Source organism: Centruroides vittatus, unplaced genomic scaffold (genome assembly GCF_030686945.1).
Source record: "Centruroides vittatus isolate TY-2023 unplaced genomic scaffold, ASM3068694v2 contig_1162, whole genome shotgun sequence".
In the NCBI taxonomy this organism is placed as follows: Eukaryota; Metazoa; Arthropoda; class Arachnida; order Scorpiones; family Buthidae; genus Centruroides; species Centruroides vittatus.
Genome location: NW_027120748.1, coordinates 591,887 through 612,417, shown reverse-complemented (window position 1 = coordinate 612,417; position 20,531 = coordinate 591,887). Strand labels below are relative to the sequence as shown.

Genomic DNA, 20,531 nt, shown 5'->3' with positions numbered 1-20,531 from the left:
ATAAACTCCAAAGACGGCAATGCGCTATCATATGCCTGGCGCTATCATTGCTTTCTTCTTTCAATAAACTTGATTGCTAAAAAATGTATTTAAGCAGAAATATTTTGAAAATATGAATGTAAATTATCTTAATAACAGAATGAATATTAATTGTGCAAATGTTAATAGTATTTGGATATTTAATTATAAAAAAAATTAATAATGTATGTACACATTTTATCTACAATAGATCAATAGTTTAATGAGATGTGTGGAGAATCTATGGGTACATTTGAAACACAGCACATGACCATGAATTATTCGTTATAGGTTAAAGAGGACCACACAGATGGCTAACACAAGTAATATGAATAGGAGATAAATTTTTCAACAGAAATATAAGTTTTTATAATTGTAAAACAAGAAATGACATAATTGTACAGGGTGTACAGTACATAATAGAATATAGCAGTTTTAAATGTGTTTAATTGTACTTTAAAGTAAACAAAGAATAACAAACCAAATGTGAAAAGAGAGAGCAATTTCTTCAGTTTACCTAATGTGTTCAATGTGAGCTTCGTTTGTCATGCTATACACATCCAACCTGTAGGCTAATTCCTTCCGTACCTTAACCAGCATTTCTTGAGTGGTGGTGGCAACAGCTTTTTCAATCCTGTGTCTCAACTCGGGCAGGTTAGTAGGCAGTGGGGGCATGTAGACTCGGTCCTTTACAAAACCCCCAAGAAAAAAAATCATTGGGTGATCTTGGAGGCTACATGAGATAAGATGTGTCGTTGGGTCCATGGCAACCAATTCAGTGGTCAGTGATAACATTGTTCAATCAATCTCATACAAACAACTAAAACTGTTATCCTTGCTCTTTCCTTCTAGCCCATAACCAACTTTGCACACCTAATGTAAGTGATACTGTAATGAATTCAAACTACTATATTCTTTTATTTCTTGAAAGTTCAAATAAGCCTAAGTCATTTTTATCTTTTGATAAAATAGAACAATATATTATATAATATAATACATATATTTGATATGTATAAATACATATATCAAACAAATACATATTTATCAGGTCCCATTAGCCTTTTGTTTTTTGAACAAATGAAATATGTAGAATGTTTCTCCATTAATAAAAGGCAGTCTCAAACAATTTTACCTTTTGTTAATAAAAATAACATTAACTGTGGCACAGGAAAAATTTCCAACTTCTTGACAGATCTATAAATAATACTCACACACACAAACACACATTAAATACTTTAGTTTAACTTGAAATTATAAACAGTGTATTGTTACAAAGAAATTTTGCTACAAACATTTTTTTCATGAAAGAAATATTTTAAAAAATTGTCTTTTGTATGAAAATACTATTAATTAGTTCAAATAAATAGGTATTTTCATTATTTATAGAATACATTTATTAAATAATAAATTTATTCTATAAATAATGAAAATACCAATTTATTTATATAATATTTCATACAATATTTGGTAGTTTTTATTAATTAAAACTACCAAAGACTGTATGAAAAATCATTCTAAGGAATACTTAAAAACTTTTATCTTAGTAAAAAAAACCTAAAGGTGGCCATTCAATACAGCCATAAAAGTTTGCTGTATAATTGTGTTGCTGGATTAAAAGTTATTTGAAGTAAGTTAACTTATACAGACTAGAATTTTATTAATTGCAATCTGTCAATAAGTTGTATAATTAAATGATTAAAAAGAAAATACATATTTTGGTAATGGCACATTTTTTTTATGTTAAAGATATAAACTAAAATTACTTTAATAGTATGATAGGCTTTTTTTAATCAGACTAATAAGTGGCATCACTTAGTGATCCACGTGAAAGGGATGTATTGTTTTTCTTCTGTGTTATAGCAGCACATTATAGACTCTGAGGAGGCGGGGGAAAAACTTTTCCTCGTGTTCTACAATGTTGTCATCATTATGATAGATAGTAACAATTGTAGATTCATTCAATAACATCTTGAATGTTTCATAGTTAAACAGTAGTATGCATTATTACCTGGTTTTTGTTCAATTTCAATAATAATAAAAATTTCTGTATTTAATTTGCCTTGAATTGGCCTACCAGAACGGAATAAAAAAGTATTACATGTGTTTTGCATAAGCCAAGTTATATAATGGGCTGACTGGTAACTTTGCAAGGTTACTTAGTGGCCTTGAGTTGGTTAGATCACTGAAAATGGTCTGTAAGAAAAGCTACATGCCATTTACGGCCATTTGAAAGTGATCTTAGTATTTAAGTGAAACTTTATAGATGTAAATAATGATATTTTTCATATATGTCAAGTAAATTTCTTCATTTTTATTAGTATTTTATAATTCAAGTAATGAATTTTAATCATATAATGAACGAAATACAGAAATAAAAAATGAATGTCATATTATTTAATACAGTATGTTTGTAATAATAAATGCAGTAGCCCATTTTGTAATTAATGCCAAATGATCTTTGGATCACTGTTGGACTGTATTAAGGCTAATTTAATAATTACATACATAGTAATTTCACTAGAGATAGGCAGTTAGGCCAGGATCTCAAGATAAGTTTAATAATTAGAAACAAGTACTATATATCCAATAGATAATTTGGCATATTGTTTTACATTAATACAGTACAGTTGATTTAATATAGATATTCCTGCTTTACACCTGTTTATATGCATGATTAATTGTATCTGATTCGCTATAATGATTTAGAATCTGCCATTGTTATAAAATATAATACTGTACTTTACTTTGTTACCTAATGTCATTTTAACAAGAATTCAAATTGTTGAAACCAACTCGGGAAAAAACTCCTTTTAAGTAACTAACCTTCCATTCAAGCATGCTATCATTTTAGCAAATAGTTTTGGGTTCATTTATAGCTCTTCTTTAGACTTTGCAAATCAAACATAAAAAATTATGCATACATTCTAATTATTCAAATTCATCTTTTTAGATGTGTTTAGAACAAATTTGAATTAGATTACACCTGATATAAACATATAATAATATAGAATAAAATATGTGATGCAGGACATTTATGACAGATATGCTGCACTGTTAGTCCACTACTTCACCACCTGCTAAGCCCCAACTGTTTTGTGGCTCCCTTTGATTGCATACTTCCATGCATTGGAGATGCTGGCAATAACTTTTCTAATGATGCATTCCCTCTTGAGACCTTGTGTATTTTGAAAATTTCAGTGTACCTGCCTTATGACCTTAGCTTTGTCTTACAGCATTAAATTGCCCTCTTCCATAGCAAAGATAGGTAATGCTGTTGTTAATTTCCTAAATGTCATACCTGTGTCCTGAAATTCTTGTTCTAGTGTTCTAGATGTAAATCCCATGGATTTTGTGTTGATATTGAATCTATTATGTTTAGGTAGTATTTTGTACATTCCTAATATCTGGACTTTCTTGAATTTAAGCTGCTGAGCAGATTATGAAAGGTTGGATTTCTTTTGTATGCCTGTTTGATCCTTCTTTGCTTAGCAGTTTATCTGTAGATTGCATCAAACATCTTATAACTAATGGTGTAAATCATACTCATCTCTAGATGGTCGTGTTGCAAATTGGTTTGGCTGTTGATGGGAGATGTGTGCTTATTAATCTATTTGTCCATTATTTCTTTGGAGTAATAAGGGATCTTGGCTAGGTGTTTGATACAGTAGAATTTCCTTATACTGTATTTAACATTTGTGCAATAGGAATGTGCTCTTTTTCTGATTAGAATTACAGGTAACCCCCGTATAACATGGCACTTCTATAGCACGGATTTGCTTTAACACGGTTCGAGAATTCGGAACATCCCCCGTATAACACAGCGTTTCTATAGCACGGGTTCACTCTAACATGGTTCGGAAATTAGGTAAAACCCTCGTACAACATGAAATGTAATAAAAACTGTTACCAGTTGATGATGCTCAAGCTGAGATCATCATATAGGATGAATAATCCTCTGGTAAAATATTTACTTAAATAATAAATAAGTATTTTACCCATGGAAAAAAATCTACTATATAAAGCTGAAAAACTGGATTCTATCAATGTATGCCAAAAATGACCACTAGGGGTGCCCCTAGCAAGTATTTAAATTAATTTAAATTAACAATATTGTTATTTTTATTTGTAATTTTGTATGCCTCGATGCCAGGCATTGGGCCTTTCGACTTGTGAATAATAAATCCGATTTAAAGAAGGATTTAACAGCATGTTTTTTAATTCTTGGAACCTAACCCCCCTTTCCTCACTAGTCCTTTGTTTCGTATAACACGGATTTGCATAACACTGCAATTTTTTGGAACGTAACTCCTGTGTTATACGGGGGTTATCTGTACTTTCATCTATAAATCATATTTCAGTATCTTGCATTTTTTTCAATATAGTAAAACTCCAATTATCCAGATTTGCCTCTGATTTTATTAAAAATAAATAGGCATGTATGTGCATGAAAAGTTTTTTTACATGTAAAAAATAAGCTATTAATATATTCATTTATAGGTATATTTCCACATTTAATATATTTGCACATAATTGTGAACACATAAGTGATAGGGTGTTTGGATAGAAAAAAAAAAAAAAAAAAACTATTTTAAGCAAAAATCCAGTTATCTGGATATTCTGCATATCCAGATGGCCCAAGATTCCAGTTGATTCAGATAATTGGAGTTTTATTGTATTGCATTATGGCATTGTAGAGTTTTGTGGCTATATAGTAGCTTTCAAACTATGGTATTTCATTTATAATGCAAATGTTCAAAATATTTAAAGTGTAACAATTATAAATGAAAGATCACATTTTGAAAGTTACATATAGTCAGTCACAAAGATCTACATACATCATGCAAAAATACAATATTGAAGAAACAGCAAAATAATAAAGCATGTAATTTATATGCCTCTGTCCTTATTTTTGAGGAAAACCTTATTCAGAGACAACCATCTTTATTGATCACCTTGTATTATTATATCTGTACACATTTTACACACATTTTTTGTGTTTTGGACCTTCATGTCCCTCTTCAGCAGGTTTACAAAAACATGGTGCTAGCAATTGCTAAAGCATAACACCAGTGCAATACATCCTATTAATAGGCGTAGACAAAATATATAACTTAATAAAGCATAGTTTATAAGTGAAAGAAATTCTAAACATAAAAAAAATACACACAGAAAAAAATTCTCATATTCACAACATTATAAAGTAATAGAATTAAATTATGTACTGTATAGGTTAGGAAATTCAAAGATGCAGTATTCTTATTAACATAAACAAATTATTTTTTTAAAAGAAAGTATGATATAATAAATGAAAATTCTGTGAATCTCTGTATCGGATGATAGTTGTAGCCATTCATTGTCAATTGTTGCTTGGTATAGCTTATTTGTCTATGCTCTCTGCAGGGCTTCTCTTTCATTACAGATAAAAAAATTATTATTATTATTAAAGTTAGATAGTTCTTTGCCATGGTCACTTGGTACATCACAATATATTTGTTGAAATACAAGTAAAGGGAAATCAAGCTGTGAAATTGACTTGTATTAAACTATTTTGTCTTAATCAACACAGTACCAAAAAATCCAGCAATATGTTTTGCTGGAATTTTTGGTGCTGTGCATACCTATTTCCTTGACTTCCAACTTGGAAAACATCAAATGTTTTGCTGGATTTTGCCTAAAATAGTCTCTCTTTTTTTTCTATCCAAACCACCATCATGTATGTGTGTAAAACTTTAATAGAGAAACTAATGTTTTCAACCTTCTTAAATGGTTTTCAGGTTTAACCTAATAAATTTGAATAGTGATTGTAATTACAGTGTGTTTAAAAACAAAAAGAATATTGATGTAATTGGTTTCAATGTAACACACAACAAAAATTGAACATATAAAAGGCCTAGCAATAGCCAACCACATTAGGATTGTCTACAGAAGAAACTCCATTGTGTACAGATGCAGAATTAGAATTAGAAATGCCGAGATCCAGATAAAAAATTTTCCATTCATGTGTATATTGTGTGTTTATCAAGGATAAGATTCCACAAAATTTGGGAATATATCAATGACACTACCTGTTCCTTTGACTTTCACTTGGAAACATGCATTTTCCATAAGAAAGGGGCTACCTATCACTGTCCTAGTGGGCTTTGCAAAGAAGAACAATGTTTCAATCTAAATGAATCGACTATCTTACAAACAACATGAGAGCTTTGCCCATCTTAAACATTTTGAAAAACTGAAAATATAAAGGCTGATAAACTACAAATATACATGTGGAAGAGATGGCCATATAGACCGTCTCTTCCACTTGGAAGTCTTTATGTGAAGTTTCTTAAGTGAGATTCCTCTGCCCTTTACAGCATGGACAATATTTTTGAACCAGTGCCTATATGTTGTACAGTACATTCATTTTCTTATGCAGTTAGAGCTGCTGCAAACTACAGCTAGCACACCTGATGATGTCAAAGGCTTCACCCCTTTGCACCTGTGCAGTTTTCCCTTTGCTAGCACAGTGATATGAGCGTATTCTTGCTGTTGACAGAATTCAACAATGGGCGTACGCTCATATCACTGTGCTAGCAAAGGAAAAACCGTACAGGCACAAAGAAAGGGGCGAGGCCTTTGAAGTCATTGGGTGTGCTAGAGCATGTTTGCTAGCATTTTGCTCTTGCAAAGCTGTAGTTTGCGGCGGCTCTTACATTAACATTGCAACCAAAGAAAGGAAATAGGGATTCAAAATCACATAGTGATAATGACATCTTCTGGGATGTTGCTTTAGTTTGTCAAGCACTTCCTCAAGAGTGGAGATGACATAAGGATGGTCTTCTAATTTGTTAGACACTGTTGTTGCTCTATGTGATTTTGAATCCCTATTTCCTATTTACCTCAAACTATGTTTTTGAATAATTTAGATTAAATATTATTATAATTAATTTTAATAAGAGATGGTGCCTAACACCTAACTCTAGTACCAAATTTATTTCTAATCTATAATCATTTATCCAAAATTTAGCCCGATCGTTTACGGCAGTTGTTCGTGTATTTGTTTTAAAAAGTATGATCTAGTTACAATCACTGTTTGAATTTATTAGGTTAAACCTAATAATGATCATTTAACAGTTGAAAATGTTAGTTTGTCCATGAAAGTGTATGTTTTGCTGGAGTTTTCTGGTATTGGTTTATTAATTTTGATCTTTATCTCAGTTTACAAGGTGTTTATCTGTTTTGTTTTGTAAAGTTTATTAGTTTTAAATATCACGGTTATGATTTTTTTTAATAAATATTTGAAGGATTTTAACTCAGTTGTTAAAAAGCTGTGTATATTAGACAGTCTACAGATACTAGTAGTTATTAATTTTTTATCTCTCTAATTTAATTACTTCTAAAAATTACTTCATGTTGACATTAAAAAGGTTGACAAATTGTAAATTAAATAAATTTAAAGTATTTATTTTATTAAAAATATTTTTTTTTATTTAGAAGTTATTCTCATTTTAAAAAATACTACCTATTTTTCCTTTAGAAAAAACATGAATGCCTTAAAACTTAGGTTGTAGATCACAGCATATATAAGGGGATATACAAATATAAACATTATAAACCTGATTTTTTTTTAGATTAAAGCCAAACAATTGCCAGATTAATCAGGCTATATTAATGTTACTAATTAAATGTCAAGTAATTTGGCCTACAGATAGATGTTAGGTGCTGTCTTCTGATAAATTTAATATTTAATAATTTTAGAAGGCTCTAGAAGAAAAGAATTTATCTGAAGTGGGACTAGAATCCACTTTATTCAGACACTTTGCCAGTTACACTACCTGGATGAATCTTTATCCAATTTTTACTTCTAAAACTATTAATTTAGATATAATCATACCGGTTACTCACATCACTAATTGGGAGCCATCTTCAGCACCCATGGCCTGTAACTACCGTGGCACTTGTCCATTTATCACAAAATTGGGTTTACAGATGTTTATATTTGTATATACCTATATACCATGCTGTGATAAAGTGATAGCTGGCTGAATGCCACAGTAGGAGTTACAGGTCATGGGCACCGAAGTTGTTACCAGTCAGTGCCATGATTAACCAATATGGTTATATAGTCGACTCCGCATAAGTCGACACCTGGATAACTCGTCACTCGTCGGTTACGTAGTGAATTTTTTGTGGTCCCAGCTGACTTATATAGGCATTAACGTTATTAACCTTAAAAAACTCGGTTTACTCGACATCGTTTAACTTGTCACCACTGGATAAATCAACATACTTTTTCTGTTTCACATTCTTTAGAATTCTGATAAGTTGACTCCCCCCTGAAAAATGAGTTCACACCACACAGCTTATTGTACGGTGTGAACTCATTTTTTCAGGAGGGGAGTCAACTTATCAGACGTCAAAAAAGTGTGAAACAGAAAAAGTATGTTGATTTGTCTGGTGGTGACGAATTAAACAATGTCGAGTAAACCAAGTTTTTTAACATTAATAACATTATTGCCTATGTAAGTCGGCCGGGACCACAGAAAATTGACTAATTAACCTACGGTGACGAGTTATCCGAGTGTTGACTTATGTGGAGTCGACTGTATTTACTAAATAACCATAGAATTTTAAAATAAGATAAATTAATTTTTTTTTGATGGAAAATATTCATAAATTTGCAAAACATTTGTAACTAATTGTACTAGGTTGTTCAATAAGTTTTGTCATTCAATAAGAGATGGCACTATTAGGTTCGTCGCTTTATTTCTCTAAAAATGGTACTACTTTTTTATGAACACACGTGAAGTTTCACATAGATCTGTCAACTCATTGTATATTTACAGCTGTTCAAAGTTGATGTGTCACTGTATTTTTTTACAATGGAAAAAATTGAATATCGTGCAGTAATAAAATTCTTACTTTTGGAAGGTGTAGCACCAAAACAAATTCACCTTCAATTAGACTCTTCACCTTCAATTAGAACAGTAGAAAGATGGGTTGCTGAATTTAAGCATGGTTGTACAAGTCTTGAAGACAATCCACATGAAGGACATCCAAAATGTGCATCAACACCAGAAATCATAGCAAAAATACACCATATGGTTTTGGAAGATTGTTGATTAACCGAGAGAGATTTAGTAGAACTCCTAGAAATCTCATTAGGCAGTGTGAGCAATATTTTGGCTGAAGTTTTGGGTTACAGAAAGCTGTGTGCACATTGGGTGTCGCATTAGCTAACAATGGAACAAAAACACATTCTAATGCGCCTTTCTTAGCAACATTTAGAGCATTTTAGAAAGGATTTGTGCATAGTTTCATCACTATGGATGAGACTTGGGTCTACCATCATGATCCTGAATCAAAACAAGAGGTTAAGGAGTGGTGTGAACCCGGTACTTTGGCTCTGAAGCAAGTTAGGGTCCAGAAATTGCCCAAGAAGGTGTTAGCATTAATTTTTTTTTGGGATGCAAAAGGAATTTTGTTTGTGGATTACCTCCAAACTGGTAAAACAATAAACTCAGATTATTATTGTAACCTTTTGAACCAGCTGGATGTAAAAATTCGTGAGAAAAGATCTGATTTACAGAAGAAAAATCATTTTTCATCAAGACAATGCACCTTCTCACACAGCTCAAAAAACCATTGCGAAAATCAGTGAATTAAAGTATGAATTGTTGCAACATCCACCCTATTCATCAGATTTAGCTCCCTCTGACTTCTGGCTGTTCAAACAAAGAGGTAATAGCAGCTGTGGAAGCATATTTCAACAGTCTTCCAGATTCTCACTTCAGAGATGGAGTCCATAAATTAGAAGATCACTGGAACAATTGTATTGAAGTTCAGGGAGATTATATTGAATAATAAAATGATAAAAACCATAAAATCATGTTTTTCTTATTTAATGACAAAACTTATTGAACAAGCTGGTAAATATTATTGGAATTTAATATCATTAATAAAATTTAATATGTTCAGCATTATCATCTATTATTGTTAATTATATATTGCAGATATCATTTTGAAATACTAACTTTTAACCTGTCAGCTGCACACTCGATAATCCGAAACAACACCGCTGTTGCGTACAGGTTTTGTGGTTTTTAAAGTGGTTTTTCAATTTGCAATATCTCGCTTAAAAATTGTAGTAGATATAATCTGTTTTCAGTTTTCTATCACGTACATATTACACTTTACGATTGTTAACTTCAAAATATTATGTACGTTTAAAAAAATTAATAAAATTTAAGATTTTAAAATATTTAAAAAAATCGTTTTTTTATAAATTGTCCATTAACTTGTTACATACGTTACTTAGACATTTATATTTTCTGTCAAATAAAAAAAACTGCAGCTTTCTAAATTAACGTAGAGAAATAATACGGCCTATAGATTATAACGCCGATCGGCGTGGGGGGTTGGTGGCCTTTCTAAATCTAGGTTAATACACTTTTATTACTGATGATGTGTATTTGATTCTATTTATACGTTATTTAATTTATTGTACTAATAGTAGACTATAATAAGCGATTATTACTTTATTATATTAACGACTATACATGTATATCTTATGTATTACGGAAGTACCACCATAACCGGAAGTACTTTGTTTTTTGAAAGATTTATGGCTGAATGGCTTAAAAAACCAGCTTATTTGTTAAATAAGATAAATATACATAAAAATTTATTAAATTTATGCTAAAAATAGATAAGAATAACGATTTATAATTGTTTGTTTACATTTGTAGCTGACAATGTAGCTCGAAGTTGGTATAACTTTTTCCAAGAAAGTTCCCACCCCACAAACCCAAGTCAATGCTTATTGGTCAAAGGATAGTCATTTAGCTATAATATACCAATTAGAACTTAACGGGCATGCTAACTTGGATTTTATTGTCAAATGAACAAAAGAAAGGTCTCCCATAGACTTAACATGGAATGGAGGAGTTTTGTGCCTAAATTTAAAAATACGGGGTGGTAACAAATATCTTATTCATTGAAACAGACTTAGTCTATGTAGATAAAAGCCAATCAGTGCTTAAATCGCCACCAACTAGTTAATTACGAAAGAAAATTCACAGTTACTCTAATTGGAGTACTCCGCAACAGTTTAACGAAAACCGGTTACTCCAATAGCAGTACTCTGCAAACAACTGGTTAACAATAATGTCCATGAAAAACCAAGAACGGTGCGTTATCTCATATAAAATTGTCACAAACGTTTTTGAACATAAAAGTTCTTCATCAGGTGAAAAATGGACAAATTGCAAAAAACATTTGATGGAACAGTTGACAATTTTATATGAGATAACACACTGTTTTTGGTTTTTCGTGGACATTATCGTTTATTTATCACGGTGCGCGGTTGATGTTTTACTAACTTTTAAGTTGATGTACAAGAAACAGAGAACTTAAATGTTTCTTTGCAAATTTATTATTGTATTGTTTGCTTAGCAATGATTAAATGTATGCATTAACTGCAACTCAAAAGTATTTATTTATTTATTTTAAAAATGAATCTATGATGCATAGTAACTTTGAATATATGAATTAAAATAGATAAAATAAGCATTTTATTAGCATTTGAAATAAACAGACAGAGAATCAGTGAATTTATCAAAGAAAATAAAAATATATGAATGATTAAGTAAAAATTGTTAACAACAATAAATCTAAATTAGTAATAAATCAAAATTACACTGTGATTAATTGTTTTGTTTATAATTTTTTTAAATTGTTTAAAATGAAGAATTATGTGTTAGTTTACATTTATTTTTCTTAATAAAATACTGTATATGATAAAATTAAAATGGAAAATAGATCATTACAAGAAGTATATTATGTCATGAATATTAATTTTATGGTAAAAATAAACTTGTTGAAATTATGATTTCATTATTAGAACAGTTGATAGTGAATTAAATTTTTTAATGAAAGCAAGGTTTAATTACAAAATATTGATCTTAATGATGCAGATTTATTTTTGTTATGTACAGTACAGTGAAACCTCTATTAACAGACACTCCTGAATAATGGACAGCTCTACTTAATGGACATTTTTACAATCCTCAAACCCTTCAAATAGGACATCTATAATATTTACTTTTAAATAGTGGACACACTAAATAACAGATGCTGTCATTCATAACTTACTTTACGAAAACACAAAGTCCTGTCTTTAATATTTTGAAAGAATTAATTACAGTGATACCTCGTTTTTCATCAATAATCCATCTGAAAACAATTGGCGAAACCTGAAACCGATGAAAATTGAGGCAATTATTTTCGTATGAATCAATGTAAATTCAATTAATTTTTCAAGACACTTCAAAATATATACCAAAAGACATTTTATAGAGAATAAATATAGTGTTTAATACTAAAAACAATAAGAAATTAATATAAAATGAATGTAAAAGACTAATATGATGGCCTCCGAAACAGAATCGCCATCAAACTGTTTTTGATCCAAATTGATGCAAATTAATAACTGTTCAATATCTTCAATTCTTTGCGATCTCTGTTTCATTAGCACATTTGCACCTTTCGCTACAATAGCCTCCTTTATTGCTTCCTTTTTTGTCACAATGGAACTTATCGTGGATGGTGACTTCCCATACATGTGGCCGATTTCAGCAATCTTGATGCTGCTCATATTTTTCAATGATTTCCTTCAATTCGATTGTGTTCCTGGCCTTTGAAGGGCTGCTGGCTGTGGAAACTTTCTTTGGTTCCATGACGGAGCTGAAAGGAAAGCAAGCTAGATGTGTAGGGTAAGGCTTTCACAACAAGAAACAGTGCAGAAACTGAGCAGAAAAACTCATGGGTTGCCCTTTGTTTTTACAAAATTAACAGTGAGGTCATGTGGTGAGCATGCTGACAAAATTCGAGGCAACTGACAAAAACTGAGACAAATTTTTCATGGAAAAGTTCAACAATAACCGAAGTCAACGAAAACCAAGGTATTACTACATGTACTGTACAAAATATTTTAAAACTAAAACAAAGAATCAGTTCAAATACTCTTTCAGAGGACAAATTTTGACCGTAGACATTGAATAAAGACTGGCTTAAAGTAGGAACAGAGGAGGAAGACAGGTTGTAAAAAGCTGAACAATATTCTTTATCTGCTAGAGAAGACTAATCTGGTGAAGTTGTCAATCACCATTTATTGTCATATACAGGGTGCATAGGAAAGTCCCTTTAACCGGAAAATTCTTGTGAATGGAGAGAGCTACAGCTATGCAAGTGAGGTAACTATATAGTAAAGCAATTATGCCCAACCTAATGCAAACAACAGCAGCGCCCCTAGTGGCAAGATTTGGAAGATAGGCAGTGCAAAACGAAAATAGATAGAGCAAACTTTCCAATTAGAAAGTTTTAGAGCATCAATTAATTAGTACAAAATGACATGTGGTTCACAAGGATAAGATAAATTGTCACCTGTATGCCCAAAAATGTCCAAAAGCGATGCACGCCATTTTGTGTAATGTTTAAAAGAAATAGCCGTAGGTATGAAGAAATATGCATAATTTATTGCATAAAATACGTACTTATGTCAATACAGTTTGATAACATCCCACAAAAAACAACAAAAAGGCAAACTGTCACACAGTGATAACAAGATAATGTCGAGTATGTTCGAAAACTTGTTATCACTGTGTGACAATTTGCTTTTTTGTTGTTTTTTGTGTGATGTTATCAAACTGTATTGACATAAGTACGTATTTTATGCAATAAATTATGCGTATTTCTTCATACCTACGGCTATTTCTTTCAAACATTACACAAAATGGCGTGCATCGCTTTTGGACATTTTTGGGTATACAGGTGAATTTATCTTATTCTTGTGAACCACATGTCGTTTTGTACTAATTAATTGATGCTCTAAAACTTTCTAATTGGAAAGTTTGCACTATCTATTTTCATTTTCGATTTGCACTGCCTATCTTCTAAATCTTGCCATTAGGGGCACTGCAGTCGTTTGCATTAGGTCGGGCATAATTGCTTTACTATACAGTTACCTTACTTGCATAGCTGTAGCTCTCTCCGTTTGCAAGAATTTTCCGGTTAAAGGGATTTTCCTATGCACCCTGTATATTAATGTTATTAAACTTATGTCTTATTGTTGGAATTAAGCTTATAGTACCAAGAAACCATAAACTTTTCGGTTTCTTGGTATCATAAGTTATTCACTCAACAAGAACCATAATATAGTAGTAATGAAAAAGAAACAATTTTAAGGTTAAGACAGCAGCATTTATTTCAGTGTCTGCCAAACTTTTTTACCTCATGGCTGGGCAAGGAGAATTTATTTGCAGCACACCAAATAAAATTTTCAACAAAATTAAATAAATCTTTATCAGTATGAATAAGAATAAATAAATGCTTAATATAGTAACAATAAATAAATTAACATTGTTTCCTCTATATATAAAATATGTAGTTAGGTAATATAGATAATAATTTTATTAGTGAGAAGGATGCAATTGATTTTGAGAAAAAATTATGTCAAAACAAGACTCTAAGTTAGATACAGAAACATGTAACTCCTCATCTACCATCTGTAATCATTCCTGTTTTTTTTTATTTCATTTCCATAAGACTAAGAAACCTAATTTGCAAAGATACAATGATCCGAAGGGCAACACAGATTTAACTGCTGTAGTAGCTAATCAAGGATATTGGCTCCAGTGCAAAATCCAATATTCTGACAATTCTAGTACAGAAAATGAGGCTTTGTGCACAGGATTGTTTTAAGTCTATTAAAGTTTTTTCTTCTGTTAATGTTAATGGCAGGTGTGTATTGTTGTATGTTGCAAAGGGATTGATGACCACTTGTACATCTGATAATCAAGTGGTGGAAAGTACTTAGATAATGATAGAGGGGGGGTTTTCTACTGTCTTCTGTACTTCTGACAAAATTTTAAATTTGTTTGGAAAAGACTACATCCAGGAAGCAATCAAGCTAAGAGTTTTCAACTTTCCTGGTCTACAGTTTAACTTTTCAGTGAAAGACTAATTTGCCTGTAATTGTAACGATATTTTCGTTTACTCCTTGCAGATGCAAATTTAAAATGTTCAACTTTTCAATAACATTGTTGTGAAATGCTACTTCTAGCCACCAATTATCATCATTAAGAAATTCAAATCCAGTATTTTCAGCATTGAAGAAACATATTATTGTTAGACAGTATGTAGATTTTTTAAATAAGTCAAACTGAGGGGCATTGTCTGAAATGCATCTTTGGCATAGCATCAATAATAAAGTACAGTAGAGAGTCGTTTATCCGAATCAGTTGGGGACTGGGGTTGTTCGGATAACCGATTATGTACGAAAAAATATATTAACCTGTCCGATGTTGAAAATTTTTTCCATTGTGTGTCGCTTCGTGTTGAATTTTCGTCGATTTTAAGTCTAACAAAAATTTTTATAATAATAATCGAGGCTATTGTATCGTTAAAAATTATTTCTTTATTTTGTGCAAACAAAATAAATACCATATTTTATGGACTATAAGACGCACTTTTTTCTTCGAAAAATTGCCTCCAAAATTCAGGAGCGTCTTATAGTCCGTAGCCTCCTATAGGTATTTTTTTTAAAAATTGCTTAAAAATTAAGGTGCGTCTTATAGTCCGTAAAATACGATATAATGAAAAATATAAAAACATAAAAATTATACTTTAGAAGTAAGTCTAGTATCAAAAAAGTTCGATTCAGCACAACACAGTCCGACTGGAAAGCATTCGGATAACCAATGTTCGGATAAACAACTCTCTACTGTACTTCCAAAATATTAAATAAACCTTGTACCTCATCTGATTAGTCCATATCAACTAATTCATGAATTGTAAATATAACTTTATTCTGAACATAATTTTAGATAATCTACTCTTATTAATCTTTTTAACTGCAGAAAAAACATTTAATTACAAACATTTTCAGACTAAGACCATCAAGTAACATATTCAAAATAAAGATTAATTTGAAATTTTGATTACATGAAGAAAATATTCAAAAAAACAACTAATAATGGAAAAAATAATAATAAATATCTAAATAGTTATAAAAGTTAAAATAATTTACAACATGCTATAATTATAAATATTACAAGAATAAATAAAGTAAAAGTAAGGTAAACTAAATGGAAACTATATTTCAAAAATACTCATTCAAAAACCTTTTAATGTTAGACTAAAATTATATATACTACATTTTCAATCGTTTTAAATGATTATTTTCAGGAAATATTTCAAAAATAGATTTCCAGGTTATAGAAATGTTGTTAAAGATGAGATTTACATAAACTATAAACTACCAATACAGGACAAGAGATGCAACAGAGAATGAGAATATATAGGAGTAATTTCTTGCTTCCTCTAGCATGCATTTGAGAACACGAGTGGGACATCAAGAGAGAATTTTCTACTATTGCCCTGGCCACTGGCCACTTACATGAGAAAGTTGGAGATTGATGTTCACCATAAACAAGACCTCTGTAATCTGATGTTACAGACAGTCTCTGGCTTGAGGCAATTAGAGCAGTTTAAAATTTGTCCCAATTGTATTTAACTTCAAAAATTGTAACAAGCCTGTTTTCTATACATAAAAAAAACTGAAAGAAGAGTTTGTTTTGAAGCATACTAGAATTAGTCATTTTTTATTTTTATTTATTTATATTATTTTTTAGCATATGGAATGACATTTTTTTCTGAACAGTTCATTATCATTAACAGCAAAAATTATGTCTCAGTGTTTGGGAAGACTGACTGTAATTTATGTTCAAATACTATGCTTTATCAGTTTTCAAAAATCTTTTTAGGTTAGAAATGTTATCTTTAACATATTGATAAAAGTACATATGAAAGAAACTTTGACCTCTGGTGTTAAATTTATATTATTTAAAAAGAACAAAAGTCACAGATATGCAAGAATTTTTCACAGTAATAAATTTTGTCATCTTCAAATGGAATTGACTGGAAAGTTCAATTTTTTTTCCAATGACTTCAACTCTTTCAAAGTCAGAATGTATTGAGTACTGTTGATTATTTTACCCTGTTCAAGGAAATCAAACCAAATGACACCATTCCAGAATATTGTAACTGTCACTTTCTTGGAAAACAATTTTCATCTTTGTGTGTCAAAGACGTGCGGTATCATTTCATTAATGATTAGTTTCTGAGTTATAAAGGATTGCTCACATTTTATCTCTTGTGTCTACATTACAAAAGAATGTCACATTGCTTGTCAAAACACTTTATTGACATTCCTTGATGTCTTGGCATTTACTTAGCTCAAAATTTTGGTAGCTCAGATCTAATCACAGAAACACTAATCAGAGATCTGATTAGTGTTTCTGTGGATTAGTGCTGCTCTGACACTATGACCACACCAAATTGTATCACACAGCTTATGGTCATATGACAATCAGCTTGAATGAGACTTATACTTTGGGACTGCTGTTGATGATCTCTTGCTATATTTTTTATTGTCCACCAAGGTTTTTTGTCTCAAAATTTCTTTCACCCTTTTAGAATTGATATCAATTGTGGTATCTCCAAATACCGCTTGAGTCTTTTGTGGATCTTAAGCTCTTGAGATAGTTGTTCTTAAGATTTATCTTGTTTCTTGATGGATATGAAAAAAAGTGGATAGCAATGACATATTATACATTTGTATGATAAATAATAAGTGAGGCATTAGTTTCTAGACAAAAACTGTATTATTAGCCATGTATTGAGATTTAAAGCACAAAAAGACAGCTTAAAAATGTCTGTTTACCTGAAAATAATAACTATAACCAAAACTTTGATAAAATATAAAATTTTACCTGTTGTAAACTTAGTGGGTTCTAAGACATGCTAATTCTGATAACATCAGATGACCAATAATAATATCCATAATTATAATAAGATTATTTGTATTCTGTACTGATACTGTATTTCCTAAAATTTATAACAATAAAAATATGCTCTTTAATGATGACAAATTTATATTAAGGTATATATATTTATATACCTTATATTTATATATTATATTATTTATATATTGGTTTATTCATAATTTATAACAAAAATGTGGACATTTTTGTTGAATTAAATTTAATATGCAAATGTTAAATTTAATTCAACATTTAATACAAAAATCTATAAAAGTTTGTTTTGTAACAAAACAATTATTCAACATTATTGTTTTTTTCTAATTTTGTTAGTGTCTTGAGAATGGAATTAAGGTGCATGAATGTATTAGTACGTAACTTATAAACGTTACAAAAGAATTACTTTTACATTAATATTTTCAGAATTTTTAATGCTAATATCAAGTGTCTTTAATGAAATTAGAACAATGATCTCGAGTAATTACTCTAACTTTTATAGACTTCTGTATTGAATTAAATTTAAAATAAATTTTTGTTGTTTTGTTTTTCTATCTTATCAGAAATACTTGCAAATTAAAAATGTTTAATTACTTTTAATATTAAGTGAATAAATAACATAGTGAAGAAATAAATAGTGAAGAAATAACATTTTATTCAAAAGAATAACTTTTTTAATTACAAATTTTGGTTTGTTTGTTTTTCTGTGTGAAATTTACTGTAATTTTTATTGTAGAATTATTATCTGTGTTTTATATTGTGTGTGCATGCAAGTGTATCATACATACACAAACAAACAATCTTACAAACTCATATCTTTACCATATTTTTCAACATTTATAATCTTAAATAATCTTAAAAAGTTGTAATTTGATGTTGATTCCAATATTACAGTAATGTATATTGCAATAAGCATTATTTTATTGAATAATTATTATTTTTTAAGCTTATCTCTTTACTAATTGTTTTTATTTTGTAGTGCGTTCATTTGGAACAGAAGATAGACCGACAGATCGTCCAGTTGCTCCTAGAGATGAAGTTTATGAATACATAATATTTCGAGCTAGTGATATAAAAGATTTGCATGTTTGTGAACCTCCAAAACCTCAACCTACATTAACAGGTGGTTTACCAAATGATCCAGCTATTGTGCAGGTATATTGATTTGATATTACTTTTATTTATTAATCTACTAAACATTTGTATTTAAAATATAATATCGCACGCGTGCGCGTGTATATATATACACACACACACACACACACACACACACACAAACACAAACACACACACAAAAATAGTTATATATAAAGTTGTCTTTTTACATTTCATTAATTATAGATTGAGTTGTATTATAATTTAGAAATAAACTAAACATATTTTTTCAATTTCCGATGTAAACAACCAAATTTCTTTTGAATGACAAAGACTGAATAGGCGACAATATCATTCAGTATATTTTATTATCATTCTTAATGTATATGCATTTCGAGTTTTAGCCCCTCTTTACTACATGCTTTACATAACACTTTTAGTAAACTTTTTTTATACTGTATTTTCATGGAATGACCAGCATGCTGCATAAACTTCAACTAAAATATGAAATTAATCAGATCTAACAAAACTAGTTGTTAATTAATCAAATGTTGCAGAAAACATTTTTCTGAATACAATAAAATAATAACATTGTAATTTGACTGACTTAAAATCAGGAAAAGTTTTCGTTTACAAGAGAATAAAACAATTAACGACTTAATAGTAGCAGTAGTAGTCAGTGTGGGTTACACTGACAATCTACCCTGACCTTAAAAATAACGCTTTCCTCTCAAATTTCAGACAAAGTGGATGTTAATGGGTGTAAGCTGAGATAATTGACAGCCAGTTTCTTAAATTCAATATATTTATTTTTGCATTTTTGAATCGAATAACAATAAAATACACATTTAAAAAAGCACTTTTGGAATTCCACAAGTATTTTATGTTGTTAGAAAGAAGACAAAATGAAGAAATTAAACATATAATTGTAGTTTTTGATGTAATGCTGACAGTTTCACAGTTTTAGAATAAAAACTGGTTCATTTTTCGTGACATTCATTTTTTTAAGGTACCCTCTAGAGATGGGTGTATAACCTCACTTAAACTGGCATGCTGGCATTCCCCAGAATAAACCAGTATGCCAGATTTTACCATATGGAAATATCTGATTTCATGGTCTCTCTCAGATAGATTGGCATGCTGGTCATTTTGCAAAAATACAGTATATGAAAAAAATTTACTAAATATGTCATGTAATTGGAAATGCATAACACATGGTGGTTTGTTTTTGGGTTAAAGGGCAGACCTTTGTTGAAAAATGCCACTCTAACATGGCAATGGTGAATGGAACCATTAACTTTTTCAATGACAATGTAATGGCCTACTTTAAGATAATCAGAAAAGTCATCAACACCAGACTACATTGGAAAGATCCTCTCTGTTGAAAAAATGATAAGTGACCAAAGACCCTCAACAAGTAGTACTAAGAGACAAAATATAGAGAGAGAGAATATCAGAAGTACAGTTATTTAGTGTATTTATGGAAAATGACTCTCCTTCTAAAAAGTAATGTTTCTCATCCTCTCCACCACCCAAATGTGATATCACTACTACTCATTAATG

The 20,531-nt window shown here is 30.3% G+C and overlaps 1 protein-coding gene across 1 annotated transcript in view; it reads left to right on the top strand.

The window, feature by feature from the left end:
- Positions 1–20,531, top strand: part of LOC136981115 (protein LSM14 homolog B-like) — a 57,121-nt gene that overhangs the window by 4,634 nt on the left and 31,956 nt on the right. Inside the window, exon 2 of the mRNA XM_067277394.1 lies at positions 18,853–19,028. Coding sequence (XP_067133495.1) covers positions 18,853–19,028 — 176 coding nt within the window. The remainder of the gene's footprint in view (positions 1–18,852; positions 19,029–20,531) is intronic.